This window comes from Chrysemys picta, chromosome 20 (genome assembly GCF_011386835.1).
Source record: "Chrysemys picta bellii isolate R12L10 chromosome 20, ASM1138683v2, whole genome shotgun sequence".
Classification (NCBI taxonomy): domain Eukaryota; kingdom Metazoa; phylum Chordata; order Testudines; family Emydidae; genus Chrysemys; species Chrysemys picta.
In genome coordinates, this window is record NC_088810.1 from 16,297,591 (window position 1) to 16,312,168 (window position 14,578).

Genomic DNA, 14,578 nt, shown 5'->3' on the forward strand with positions numbered 1-14,578 from the left:
AGGGCAGGTCTGGGTGGGGAGATGCATAGGGAAAGAACAGGGGAGAGGCGGACGGAGGGACAGACAGGCAGGCAGGGTGGAGAGGGACATGCACACAGCACACATGGGGATACTGGGGGCAGTCGCAGCCGCGGGAGGGGCGCCTGGCTGCAGATCGAGCCCTTTGGGACCCTCCCTGCCTCCGGGTGCCATTGAATTCTCAGCTGCCGCCCGCCCGCGCCCAGAACAGGAACCCCAACGACCAGTGCCACGAGTCGGATGCGGAGCCACGAGCTACTTCCCCAGCCAAGATTCCAGCCGAGGCTCCCCGCGGGCCGCGGCGTGCTACTCCGGCCTTCTAGGCAGGCAAGAGCATGACCCAAAACCTGAGCCGCCCGCGTGCCCCGGGCCTGCCCCCAGCTGCTCAGACCAAGGCCGCGGGGTGTTACCAGGCCAGCCGCAGAGAGGCCTTGAGCAGCAAAGCGATTCATTTCATCCCGTCCCGAGCCCCTGGCCACACGGCCCTAAGGAGGCGCATTATCTGGGCCGGGGATCAGCCGACCGGCATGGGACAGCATCTCATGCGCGAGGCAATTTCGGGATGAATGGGGAGATTCAGTGCAAAGTCAGAGAGGCCTTTTGTTTCCCTGATTGAAGGCTGCCTGGCTGTCACAGGAGCGGTCCCGCTTCATTTGCACGGCACAGAGAAACTCCACGAAGCCAGGCGGGCCGCGGCGCTGGGTGCCTGAGGCAGACACGCCAAGGCTTCCTGGTTAAAAGCCAACAGCTGGATCTGGATTACGCCCGCTCTGGGGAGTTAGGAACAGCTTCCCGGCGGGTCAGAGAGCACGCTGGCTCAGCAGCTGTGTGCATGTGGCCTGCGTGCCCACGGGCAGCACCAGCCGGGGGGTAGTGCCAGCTGTGAGGCAGGCAAGCTTCCCCTGCAGCACATGCCGCAGTTCCTGTCTCAGGACCCCGATCAAACTGTCAGTGTCCCTCCGTCCCAACCCTCCCCCCAGCCCCCCATCCTATCCCAGCCCTGCCAGATCCCATTTCTCCCAGCCTGCACCAAAGGGCTGGCTCTTGGGCAGTGCCCGCGGGGCACAGGGCTGGGCGGGGACTCACGGGGCGCTCAGCTGCTCCCCGGCAGCGCTAAGGACGTTCTCCAGCCACGGAGGAGACGCAGTTGAAGCTTTGCGACCACAGCCTCTTTTCCAGTTCATTTCCCTCGCTCCATCGCTCTGACATCTCAGTCCGGCCGCGCCTGCCCCCAGGGACCAGGGACCAGGGACCAGGGATTCCCCCCCCCCCCCCGGCTGCAAACACAAGATTGCCGGGCGCACTGGGCTGCGTTGGAGGGAAACGAAAGCAGATCGGATCCGTGAAGGAAACGCGGCATTTTAACTGGGCTCAGTGGAGAGGAAATGAAATGCATAGGGGGGGGTCCCTAATAGAGCGGGAGGAGGGTATAATGGGGGTGTAATCGCTTTCCACTCCGGCTCCCTCAGAAAGGTCTGATCGGCCTTGATTGCTAACACGTGTGGGAAATGCTGAGGAGGGAGCCGGCCTCCATGCAGAGCAGGGAACTGGTGGCCGATGGCCCGATGCCCGCGCCGGGCCCTGCCAGCTCCTGGGAAAGCAGCGGCTGCAAGAGGATCCAGGCCAGTGACTGTTGTTACATGTGGTACGGGAGCATCACATCAGAACAGGGTCCCCGTTGTGCCGGGCGCCGCGCAGACCCCGGGCGAGAGCAGGGCCCCCGTTGTGCCAGGCGCCGCGCAGACCCCCGGGCGAGAGCAGGGCCTCCATTGTGCCAGGCGCCGCGCAGACCCCGGGCGAGAGCAGGGCCCCCGTTGTGCCGGGCGCCGCGCAGACCCCGGGCGAGAGCAGGGTCCCCGTTGTGCCGGGCGCCGCGCAGACCCCGGGCGAGAGCAGGGTCCCCGTTGTGCCGGACGCCGCGCAGACCCCGGGCGAGAGCAGGGTCCCCGTTGTGCCGGGCGCCGCGCAGACCCCGGGCGAGAGCAGGGTCCCCGTTGTGCCGGGCGCCGCGCAGACCCCGGGCGAGAGCAGGGTCCCCGTTGTGCCGGGCGCCGCGCAGACCCCGGGCGAGAGCAGGGTCCCCGTTGTGCCGGACGCCGCGCAGACCCCGGGCGAGAGCAGGGTCCCCGTTGTGCCGGGCGCCGCGCAGACCCCGGGCGAGAGCAGGGTCCCCGTTGTGCCGGGCGCCGCGCAGACCCCGGGCGAGAGCAGGGCCCCGTTGTGCCGGGCGCCGCGCAGACCCCGGGCGAGAGCGGGGTCCCCGTTGTGCCGGGCGCCGCGCAGACCCCGGGCGAGAGCGGGGTCCCCGTTGTGCCGGGCGCCGCGCAGACCCCGGGCGAGAGCGGGGTCCCCGTTGTGCCGGGCGCCGCGCAGACCCCGGGCGAGAGCGGGGGCCCCGTTGTGCCGGGCGCCGCGCAGACCCCGGGCGAGAGCGGGGGCCCCGTTGTGCCGGGCGCCGCGCAGACCCCGGGCGAGAGCGGGGTCCCCGTTGTGCCGGGCGCTGCGCAGACCCCGGGCGAGAGCGGGGGCCCCGTTGTGCCGGGCGCTGCGCAGACCCCGGGCGAGAGCGGGGGCCCCGTTGTGCCGGGCCAAGTGAGATCAGGCCCCCATTACGCTGGGCACTGAGCTGATCTGAACTAAGGGAGAATCCGTGCCACAAAGAGCTTGGAGACCTGCCCCCTACCCGTTGTCTGCTCTACTCACACTGAGCTCTCTGGGGCCAGGACTCTCTCACTCTGCATCTGTGCAGCCCCCAGCACAACGGGGCCCTGATCTCTGCCGGTGGTACCACAACATCCCAAACAACAGTCAGACGGTGCAACGGGACGGCGCTGCAGTGAAACGTGGTGAGGGGGACGGGGGACTCCAGAGGTACAGAGCACGGTGGGGAAACTGACAAAGCCCGAGCTAGGGGACCATACGGGCTTTAGCTTGGAACCACCGGGCAGAATCACCCAGGGGCTGGAGAAACCGAGGCCTCACTCGTGAGCTACGTTCTGCACAGGAGCGTCAAGAGTTGAAGCTGCCTGGGGGAGCGAAGGATGTCCAGGGCTCAGCGACCCAACTAAGCTGCCTCCCCCCTTCATGTTCTTCCCAGCTCCCTCGGCTGATCTCAGCAGAGGGTAATTGCCCCCCACAGAGCTTGCTGTGTGGAGCGTGACACCATGTGTGAGCACCAAGACCAGCCCCTGGGACATCCCTGGGAGCTGGCCAGCCCACGGCCAGGGAGCGTGGAGCCAACCTCCATCCAGCCTGGGGAGCAGCTGCTGCAGTGAGATCCAGGCACTGGCAGTTGATATGTGTATTACGGTCATGCTGGCCAAGAGCAGGGCCCCGCTGTGCCGGGCTCGGCACAGACCCTGACCGAGAGCAGGGCCCCATTGTGCCAGGCGCTGCACAGACCCCGACTGAGAGCAGGGCCCCGTTGTGCGAGGCACTGAACAGACCCCGGGCGAGAGCAGGTTCCCCCCTTCCCCCCAATACCAGGCTACTTGTTCTCATTGACAACTGAGCCAGCAGCCACCAGTGCAATGAGTGGGGTGTTCTTAGGGGCTCACTCTCTGCGTTTTAATGGGAGGAAATACAGGAACTTCCAGACTGGATCAGACCAGGGTCCCCACCCCTTTATCCTGCCTCCCACAGTGACCTCAGTCACACAGCAGGGCAGAGCAGAGCCAGAAATAGAACCCAGGAGTCCTGACCTCCAGCCCAATGCTGGGAATGAAGCTCAGGGAGGGGAGTGGGGTCTAGTGGTTAAAGCAGGGGGCTGGGAGCCAGGACTCCGGGGTTCTGTTCCCAGCTCTGGGAGGGGAGTGGGGTCTAGTGGTCTCAGTGGAGGGGCTGGGAACCAGGAGTCCTGACTCCTGTCAAATACCCAGTGGTTGATTCCTGTGGTGTGACAAGAGGAAACCGCAGCAGCCCTTGTCCTGGTCTGGCTCCCCAGCCAAAGCCAACAGGCTGCCTCTAAGAAGGAGAACTGGCCCCGTTAACTCTTTGGAGCCTGGTGTTTCCCAGCACGGGGTTGGGGGCGTCGATACAAGTGCAGCCTGGCCGGGGAGACCCAACAGGGGGCAGTGCTGGGACAATGCCTTTGTGTGGTACTGGGGCCAGGTGGGGAATAGCGCCCGCTGCTGCCCCAGCAGGGGGCGCTCTTCTCTGAGCCAGTGCAGTGCCCTAGCAGGGGGTGCGGAGCTGCAGGGGAAAGGGGGGTTCAGTAGGACGTGCTCCTGCCTTTGAGCATTGCTGAGCCAGGACACCTGGGTTCTCTTCCCAGCTCTAGGAGGGGAGAGGGCCCTAGTGGTTAAAGCAGGGTGGGGGGTGGGAGCCTGGAGTCCTGGGTTGGGATCCCAGCTTTGGGAGGGGAGAGGGGCCTAGTGGTTAAAGCAGGGAGGAGCTGGAGAGTCAGGACTCCTGGGTTCCTCAAAGGAGCATGGTCCCGCGGCCATGGGAGTCAGGACTCCTGAGTTCGAAGACAGTAAGTTCTGGGCACATCACAGATTTTAGTTAAAGGAGAACTCCGGAGCTGCTGTGCCGTGCCCTCCTCCAGAGACCCCGGGTGCTATTCTCCACCCTATGCATCTCAGACCCACTCCTGTCTTCTCCCACTGGTGAGCGCCCCCCAGGCTCAGACCCCTGCCCGCCCTCACCCCAGCGTGCCTAGAGCCTGGAGCAGCCCGGAGGAGGCGGCGGGAGGGGGGGGGGTTAAGCATGCGCTGTTAGCCGTCCATGCAATTGTATCAACTGGATCGTTAACGAGGTCAGGGCTCCTAAAGGCACCTTTATTATTTGAAATGTAAATAATTAAATTAAAGACAATAAATCACTATTAATGCCAAGGGGCAGGGCAGGGACTGGTGTGAGTGGGATGGGGGAGGGGAGTGCATCGGATTGCATCATTAAGTGACCCTACAATAACAAATCAGAGAGAGCTCCACAGTGTCTGTGAAGGACTCTACAATAGCATCCATGAGAGACCCTACAATAACAGGCTTTATGAGAGACCCTACAAGGTGCTTTACAAACAATGGCTTATTGTGAAGTGGGCCCTGTCAGACCCATGTTACAGGTGGGGAAACTGAGGCATGGTGGGGCCAAGTAATTTGCTTCAGGACACGTGGCAGGGAATTGATCCCAGGCATCCCGACTCTCAGCCCACTGCTTTAATCACTAGTCCACGCTGCCCAATGACCTCCGGCCTCAAAGGGTTAACGAGGGCAGAGCTGGCTGGCTGGCAGCCCCATTTCCCTAATGGGAACATCGTGTGTCACCCCGCCCCTGACAAAACGCCAGGCTGCCCTGGCCAATGCCCATTCTGCACCAAACCACAGCTGCCTGTAGCAGGCTGTGAATGGCCGACACCGACGCAAGATTCACACAGCTCGAGGCTGGCGAGGCCACCACCCTGGAGGAGGAAACCATCTTGGAGGGGTTGCTCCACAGCAGAGAAGGGCTTCTGTGTGCATGCACATCTGTGTGTGCATGTGTGTTTGCACATGTATATGCATGTGCACATGCATGGCTGTGCATGTACATCGTGTGCATGCACATGCGTGCGCTCAGGTGCATGTATGTGCACAAGCGTGCATGTGTGTGCATGAGCGTGCATGTGGATGCCTACGCGTGTGTGCAGGTATGTGCATGAGTGTGCATATGGATGCCTGCACATGTGTGCAGGTATGTGCATGAGCGTGCATGTGGATGCTTGCATGTGTGTGCAGGTATGTACATGAGTGTGCATATGGACGCATGCACGCATGCATGCACAGATATGCGTGTGCATGTTTGTGCGTGCAGGTGTTTGTGCATGCACGTCTCTCTGTTTGTGTCTTTGTGCAGGGACGCGTGTGCACATGAGGGCGTGGGTGGCAGGTGGCACTGGGAAGCCATCGCTGAGGAGAATGAAGTCATGTCTTCGAAGGAGACAAAGTAACAGCCCCGGTGTGAATTCCAGCGTAGGCAGGGAGCCATTTTAAGGGCTGCCAACTTTCTTCTTAATTATTAAAGAGCCCACAATGTATCACAGCTAACTACCGTTGGCGCGGGGAGAGTAAACAACCGGGTAAGTTATGGCTTGCCTCGGGCACGGAACGATGCCGGCCTGTGGCCTGCACCGTGGCCCAGACCTCACCGGCACTATGCTCGTCAAAGCCTGACCAGAGGCGCTGAGCTGCACTGATTCCCGTGGTGTACGCCCTCGCACGCACACACACTGAGCACCCATCTCTACGTGCGAGCTCTGAGGTGCATGTTTACCTGCATGCTCATGAACTGCCCCTCCACCCCGAATCCTGTCCCCTGAACTCGGCTCAGCGGGTCCAATGCTCTGTCGCCCAGTAGTCAGCCAGTCGCCCAGTGGTCAGCCAGTTGTTTGCATCAGGGCAAAGAGAGTCCTCCCCCACCCCCCCACTTTGCACTGGTGCAGGCAACTGCCTGGCGGCCGGGCCACGGTGCATCGGGCCCCCTGCATTCGTTATTTGTATTCCAGTAATGCCCAGAATCCCCACGGAGATGGGACCCCGCCGGGTCTCTGGGCCCCGAGCTCAGAGACACTCCCAGGCGCTTTAAGCACATGTAGCCCCATTGATTTAACGGGCACGGCGCAGAGCCAGATCGTTAGCTGGCGCAAGCTAGTGTAGCTCCATTGACGTCACTGATTTACACCACGGGGGATCGGACCCCATTGGCTCCAATGGAGCGAGGCCCAATTACACCTGCTGGGAATCCGGGCCATGCTCCGTGGGGCTGAGCTGTGTAATGACAGAGGGGTTTCCCAGGTGGGAGGATGCACCCCACCGGAGGGATGCACAGGGGGGTGTCCCTGGGGCAGTCCCCTTCCCTGGGCCTAACTGGCTGGAGCCCTGATCCCCCCTGAACCCCTCTTGAAACTGACCAGCTGCTTTCCCTCTCCTTTTTGAGGAATTCAAGCATCCCCCCAGAGGGGCAGTGACCAGCTCTAGGCAGCCCCGGGCTGGCTCCAGCCAAAAGCAGAGCCGACTGCGCTGGCTCCGCGCCCACCCCAGCCCAGAGCCGCGCAGACGAAGAGCAGAAGCCACAGGTGAGCCCGAGCTTTCCAACCTCCTCTCGGCTGTAACTAGCGGGGGACAGAAATGGGCCTGACTCCCAGGAGAGCTCGGGACGTGGGGGCCAAGCGTGCAGAGCCCCCAGCGGGAGCCAGATCTTCAGAAGGGGCGTGCACAACTGTGCGTGTGCATTCACACGTGTGTGTGGACGTGCACGTATGCATTTGTGTGTGTGTGTGCACTACCGTGTATGCAGAGCAGCGTGCATCCAACGTGCAACGCTCTTGTGAAAATCCTGGCTGAAGCCTGGGAGTTTAGCGGGGGAGGGGGAATCAAAACGGGCAGAGCTGCGAGAGACAGGAATGGTCAGTGGGCGCAGCACCGGGCTGGCAGTCAGGACACCTGGATTTCATACCTAGCTCAAGGAGGGGAGTGGGGTCTGGTGGTTAGAGCCAGGGGGCTGGGAGTCAGGACTCCTGGGTTCTATTTCCCAGCTCTGGGAAGGGACTGGAGTATAGTGGTTAGAGCAGGGGATTTGGAGTCAGGACTAAGACCCCTCCCCACACACAGACACCCCCAATCATTCTCATATTTGGGGGTGAGTTTTGTGAATTTAACACCGTTTTCGGGGGCGGGGAGGGGCTGAAGACTGAAATTCTCTGACGCTCTCCAGGGCAGGACCAGTCTGGATCCTAACAGCGGGCACTCCCTGTTACCCCGAATTTAAGGGGGGGGGTGTACCCGAGAATATAATCAAGCTAATTGCAACCATATTGTGTGCATTCAGCCATCACAAATGAATCAAATAAAACGCCACATAGTAGAGGGTTAATTGGAAAGCAGGCTTTTAGAGGCAAGGTCAAAACGAGTTGGCAGTTTCCGCTAATTAGAATGGAAAAAGCGGGGAAACAAGTGAACAAATCAAACCAGAAAAAAATTAAGTAAATAAAAAACCTTAAGTCTGGGCACCTTCAATATTAAAAAATTATTACACATTTTAAAACATAATAATTTTCTAGGGGTTATTGTAACCTGTGTGTTTTATAAAAAATAGTGATAAAAAACCTAGCTAATATAGTGGACTTCAAAGCCGTCCTCTGAAGCCGTCTCGAGAAACGTTTTTCCTAACACCGTTTTTCCCCGGTGGGTGAGCAACTGGCCACTGCGTACCCGCTGTTAATTACCCACCACCGTTCCGGATTTAAGGTAAACCGATTGCTTCTGCCTGTGCGTGCTTAAATCTAATAAACTGCAGCTTACTCGCATGAATCTTTTATCAGACGGAATTGCTGTGTTCCCATCGATTGATTTCCTGACACTGCCTGGAGTGAAACAGTGAAGTAGCCCCTCCTGTGGGTTCCTAAAACCCTGGGTAACATGCCCCCATCCCGCAGCTATTCCTTTCGCCTCCCGCTCACCTTTCCTCCCGGCCCTGGTGCCCTGGGCCTCTGGCACCTCCCGGCTGGGTCCCCCTAAATCCATGACTGTGCAGAGCCTGGTACGGCACACAGCTGCCCACCTCCTCTGTGGCTCAGGCCACCACACACAGCCCATGCTCCAGTCCCACTCAGCATCCCTCGCCCGTTCACAGAATATCAGGGTTGGAAGGGATCTCAGGAGGTCATCTATTCCAACCCCCTGCTCAAAGCAGGACCAATCCCCAGACAGATTTTTTTTGCCCCCGATCCCTAAATGGCCCCCTCAAGGATTGAACTCACAACCGTGGGTTTAGCAGGCCAATGCTCAAACCACTGAGCTATCCCTCCCCATTTGAGGCCCTGCTCCTAATTCTCCCAGCAGCAAACAGCTCAGCAACGTCAGGGAGTGAATATCCATCTACACACGCCCGCGACAGCTGAGCGGCTCCGGGACAAGGCAGACCCCAGAGCCGGGACGCGGGGGACACAGCACCCCCAGATCTAGATCGAACTCCCCGAGGAGACCAGGCGGATCCAGAGTCTGACCAGTTTTAGGAGGCGTTGCAGGACAAACGCTCCTTTTACTCCCAACCCTACCAATCCCTTCCCACCCCCCGAAAACCTACCCTAAGCAGAGTTCTGGCCCCAGAAAGGGAGAAGCGCCAGAGACTCCATCAAGTCCATTAGGGGCTTTGCTATTGCTCCTGATTTTACGTGGAAGGTGCCGAGACACCACAGTGGTGGGCAGCAGGATAACACCCTAAGGAGTAGCTCGCTAGCTAGAATTACCCCACGTGGCTGCCAGCAGGGGAGGGTTGTTCTTGGTCTTGGTCTTATGGTCCTGAGATCAGGACCTTCTTGCACCGGGCACTGCCTAGACGCACAGTGAGGGACACCCCCTGCCCTTAAGAGCTAACAATCTAGACAGACGAGACGGGCTAAGGATGGGAGGGGAAACTGAGGCAGAAAGAGGGGTCTTGATCTGCCCAAGCCAGGCCTAGAACCCAGGTGCCCTAATGCCCAGTGCCTTAGCTGGCGGCTCATCCAGCATTGCTGTTCAGGGCTCACCCACCAGGCGGCAGCAGTGCCCCCAACTGCCACATTGGGGCTTTAAACAACCACCTCCTCCAATGCCCCCCTTCCTGCAGATCCCGGAGCCTGACTCTAAAGCCCGACTCCGTTGGCATCCCCCAGCCGCTGAGCACCCACTGAAGGGAACTGGGAACAATTCCGTTACCACTTGGGTTCTTCTTGCTGCAGCTAGCGGGGCCGTAAATGCCATATTGATTAATCCGTTCGCCCGCTTACTGATAAATAGCTTCTAATTTGTTGCCTCTGGGCACGGCAGCCAATGCAGATGAACCGCGGGTGACGGAGATTAATGGGTTGCTGGGTGGGAATTTGATTTCATCGGGGCTCTGAGTCACTCCGACTTCGGCAATTTAACCCCGTCGCCTGCGATTCTGCTAGCACCTGGGACAAGGCTGCTTCTCCACGGGCCGGGTGGCAAGTGGGTTTCCTCATTGCTAACTACCACAGGCTTTCGAGGGTTAAACCGCGCCGGGGAAATAAAATCCTTGCAGGCCAAGGAGGCAGTGTTGCCTAGTGGCTTGGGAGACAGCACAATTGGGCTCTCTTCCTACTGACCTTGGGTAAGCCCTTTCTCGCACCGTGCCTCAGTTTCCCCGCTCACTCCTTGTCTATTTAGCCTGTGAGGCCCAGATCCTCAAAGGTATTCAGGTGCCTGACTCCCATAGGCATCTAGGCCTACACCCTTTGGGCCAGGGACCGCCTCCCACTCTGTGTCCGTACAGCGCCCTGCGCAATCTCAGCTGGGTCATCTCGGCGCTACCATAATACACCTAATATTATCACCACCTGGGGATGATGCCAAAGGCCTTGTCTACGCACAGTGCTATTTTAGGGGGAGCCTCGCCGATTTGGCCCTGCGGACGCACGCGTGTCTCATGGGTTATCAGGGCAAAGTGGGGATTTTCCAGAATATTGTTCTGAAGCCCCTGCGTGCCTCAGTTTCCCCCACTTTTTGCATTGCTACTCAGCGGGTGCAAAGGGGTTAACAGTGCTCTTGGAGCAGAGCTGGAGACAGGGGATGGGCGGAATAGCCTCTCTGTCCGGGGCAGACCAAAGGGGGCCAATAGAGAATCCGAAAAGGGCCAATGCTCAGAACATGCCCACAAGCAAACAGCAGCCCAGAGGAAGGCGATTTTCCCCAGGGAAGCTGAGCCGAGGGCCCCGCTCGAGAACAAAGGGAGCAAGGTGCCAGGTGGCGAAGTTAAATGGAGTCTGAGACCGTTTGGCAGGCTGATCGCATTGGCTTAGTCAGCATGGACCATGGCTTCACCTTTGCCTGTTTGCTGGCCTAAGGACTTTCAGATTCTGTAGCCAGGCGACTAATAAACTCTCCTCTGCTGGGAGAAGGCTGCCTGCTCTGGCTGCAGGTACCCACCGAGAGCACTGCACCCTGCCGGGGTCTGCCTGGGCTGGATTCACTGCAGGGAGCCGTGGAGAGAGACCGGGATCGCTGGTGCCCAACGGGCCAGGCTCAGCGTCTTGAAAGCCCCGGGCCTGCCCCTGTGGAACTGAGGGTCCTGGGGGCCCAGCCCACTAAAGGGGTCACTCCCATGGACCAGCCCTGTGGGTCCGCGCTCTAGAACTTCCCTGGAAAGGGTTAACGGGAGCAGTGCCCAGCGTCCCCGTGGGGCTGTTTGCATTCTGCTGTGTCCGTCGATTGCATTTTGCAGGCGATAGATTTCATTGAACATCTTAATTATTAAATGCGGCGCACCTGCTGTTCCGCTGCAGCGCCAGCCACCCCCTGCCCCACACCGGTGCAGCCAGCCGCCCGGAAACCCAGCCCCGTGCGCTCCGTCCCGGGAGGGAAATCAAACCCCACTGAACGGCCTCGGTTCTCAAATCAACTGAGCCGCCTGCCTCACCCCGGGGGCGGCTCCCTGCTCCCTCCACTTGTTCGAAAGGTGAGCTGGGGCAGCCGCTAAGATGTTCCTAATGCAGTCCCCCGGGGAGGGGGAAATCGGAGCTGGCTCAGCTGGGGGAAGGCAGGCCGGATCAGTGGGCGGAGATCAGGACTGGGAGTTGGGATTCTGTTCCCCAGCTCTGGCAAAGAGCGAGGTCTAGTGGTTAGGGCAGATAGCTGGGAGTCAGGACTCTTGGGTTCTGTTTCCCAGTGCTGGAAGGGAGTGGGGTGCAGTGGTTAGAGCTGGGGGGGCGTGGCTGGGATTCAGAACTCTTGGGTTCTGTTTCCCAGTGCTGGAAGGGAGTGGGCTGCAGTGGTTAGAGCCGGGGGGCGTGGCTGGGAGTCAGGACTCCTGGGTTCTGTTTCCCAGTGCTGGAAGGGAGTGGGGTGCAGTGGTTAGAGCTGGGGGGGGCGTGACTGGGAGTCAGGACTCCTGGGTTCTGTTTCCCAGTGCTGGGAAGGGAGTGGGGTGCAGTGGTTAGAGCTGGGGGGGCGTGACTGGGAGTCAGGACTCCTGGGTTCTGTTTCCCAGTGCTGGGAAGGGAGTGGGGTGCAGTGGTTAGAGCTGGGGGGGGCGTGACTGGGAGTCAGGACTCCTGGGTTCTGTTTCCCAGTGCTGGGAAGGGAGTGGGGTGCAGTGGTTAGAGCTGGGGGGGGCGTGACTGGGAGTCAGGACTCCTGGGTTCTGTTTCCCGGTGCTGGGAAGGGAGTGGGGTGCAGTGGTTAGAGCCAGGGGCGTGGCTGGGAGTCAGGACTCCTGGGTTCTATCCCTGGGAGGAGAGTGGGGTGGTGATTAGAACCAGAGTGGAGGGGGGCAGGCTGTAAGTCAGGACGTGCAGCGAGGCGCTCACACACTATATGGATGGACACAGACAGCTGCCGGTGACAGTTTGGCTAGTGACCTCCCTTGGAGCAGGAGCGGGAGCAGGCTTGTGTGAAATGGGCCGGGAGGAGGAGGCAGGGTAGTGGGCCTGGCACTCTCATACAGAGTCATTCTTTCATGGCCCTTGTTAGGGGTGACTAAGCCAGCCATAATCACCCCCATGCGCTGCCAGGCAGCCATCTCTGTGCCTGAGCCTCCCGGCCCAGCCTAAGAGCCGGCCGGGAACTGCTCTTGGAGCAACAGGCGCTTTATTCCAGCACAGCCTGGTTTAACGGGGGGGGGGGGGGGGATCCTCTCCCCCTTTGAAAGTCTTCCCCGAGGGCATTACGCCACAGCAGGTGGAGCAAGGGAAGGCTGCAGCAGAGCTAATGGGGCAGAGGGGAGCAGCTGCTAGAACAAACCCAGAGCTTCACCACTATCCGACCCACGGGGCTAGATTTCAGCTCCTCCTGTCACCTGAGCCAAAGGAGAATCCTCCACAGGCTGTTAGCAGTCCAGGGCTTATGACACACAGTTGAGCAGCTCTGATTCCAGCCACCAGGCAGCAGCGGTGATGCGCAGGCGCTAGATAGATTGACACAGTATTCGAGAAGGCAATTCTAGCGGCCAAGCGGTGAGCAGTTTATAGACTGCTCTCTTCATCCTGACGGAGCCCAGAATGCTAACTTATAAGGATCACCTCCCCTGCCACAGAAGCGCAGCCCCTCTGGGGTGCAGCACAGCAGGTGGTTAACAGCTGCACAGCACTGCTGCAATGGGATTGCTTATCCAGTGCTGAAAGGTTGCGATCTCTGGGGTGGGGCACAGCAGCACATTAAGAGCTGCCTGGTAAGAGTGCATAGGGATGGCTTGCCCAGGGCTGAAATGCAGCCACCTCTGGGGTGGAGTGCGTCAGTGGTTTAGCAACCACCCAGCAATGCTGCACAACCTTTTAGGGCACACTGGAAGATGAAGGCCAACCAACGCTGGATCAGGCTAGGAAATTAGCCCTTTGCACCTAGAACCCAGTCACGCCCAGCAAGTGGGATGAGTTTCTGGGATTTCAACCCAGTTTCTGGAGGGAATCATCCCAGCGGCTGTCAGGTACCATCAGCTCCCCTGCTCAGCCTCTGCCCCGGCTCTGATGAGGGAAGGGAGGGACCTGAGAGTGTCTGTGACAATATCAGGCAGCAAGTAACCCCGCGAGACATCCTGATTCTAGCAGCGCCGGGGCTCCTCCGACCCATTGCCTCAACCTGTCCCCATAACCCTTCACCCCAGGGAGAGGAGCAGAGGGGTGGACGGAGCAGACGGCCTGCCTGCCCGCTCGGGGGCGAGTAGCAGAGTGGACGGAGCAGGGGACGGCCTGCCTGCCCGCTCGGGGGCGAGTAGCAGACCCCTGACGCCCCCACAGCTCCGGCCTGGGGCTCTGCAACTCTTGTGAGCCGGCTGCTGCCTGCTTGGAGCCTGTGGTTTGTTACAAGGGCAAATGCCCCTCCCCACACTCCACTGCCCCTGCCTAGCCCCCAGGGAGGCTGGCGTCGGGGGGGGGGGGATTTCAGGCAGCTCTTCTGTTCGCACAGTCACTGGATTGAAGGCACGGGGGCACCTGGCAGCTGCTCTCCAGCCTAATTAAAGTGAGCAGTTAGCACGAGGTAATCGCTGGCAGGAGACAGAGCCAAAACTAATGACACCATGGCCATAAACAATGGGCTCGGGCCGGGCCGCTCACGGTGCCAAAGCACTGGTCTCCCCAGCCCGTCGGCCGAGTGCCCACAAAGGAGGGGGCACAAATCAATCGCTCTTAATCCCCCCCGCCCCCAGCACTCCCCATCTCTCCCAGCTAGAAATGGGGCACAACCACCACCGTTAGAATTCTTATCAGGATTAGAGGTTCTAACCGAGATCGGGGCCCCAACGTGCCAGGTGCTGCACGGACACAGAGTGACCGAGATCGGGGCCCCGACGTGCCAGGTGCTGCCCAGACACAGAGTAACTGAGATCAGGGCCCCAACGTGCCAGGTGCTGCACGGACACAGAGTAACTGAGATCAGGGCCCCAACGTGCCAGGTGCTGCATGGACCCAGAGTGACCGAGATCAGGGCCCCGACGTGCCAGGTGCTGCATGGACACAGAGTGACCGAGATTGGGGCCCCGACGTGCCAGGTGCTGCATGGACACAGAGTGACCGAGATTGGGGCCCCGACGTGCCAGGTGCTGCATGGACCCAGAGTGACCGAGATCAGGGCCCCGACGTGCCAGGTGC

At 60.2% G+C, this 14,578-nt stretch overlaps 2 protein-coding genes across 4 annotated transcripts in view; both read right to left on the reverse strand.

Moving 5' to 3' along the window:
• SEMA6C (semaphorin 6C) overlaps positions 1 to 14,578 on the reverse strand; it is a 94,840-nt gene that overhangs the window by 63,777 nt on the left and 16,485 nt on the right. The window lies entirely within an intron of this gene.
• Positions 1,675 to 5,436, reverse strand: LOC135976905 (collagen alpha-1(II) chain-like). The gene is made up of 2 exons (XM_065574696.1): positions 5,336 to 5,436; positions 1,675 to 2,563 (listed from the first exon to the last, which is right to left on the reverse strand). The coding sequence occupies exons 1-2, from the start codon at positions 5,434 to 5,436 to the stop codon at positions 1,675 to 1,677; spliced, it is 990 nt and encodes a 329-aa protein (XP_065430768.1).

Excerpts from the sequence above, each read along its gene's own strand:
- LOC135976905 (XM_065574696.1), bottom strand. The coding sequence starts at position 5,436 with ATGGTTTCCTCCTCCAGGGTGGTGGCCTCGCCAGCCTCGAGCTGTGTG. Across the intron at positions 2,564-5,335 it reads CTACAGGCAGCTGTGGTTTG|CGCCCGGCACAACGGGGCCC; the intron begins GTGCAGAATGGG and ends GGGTCTGCGCAG.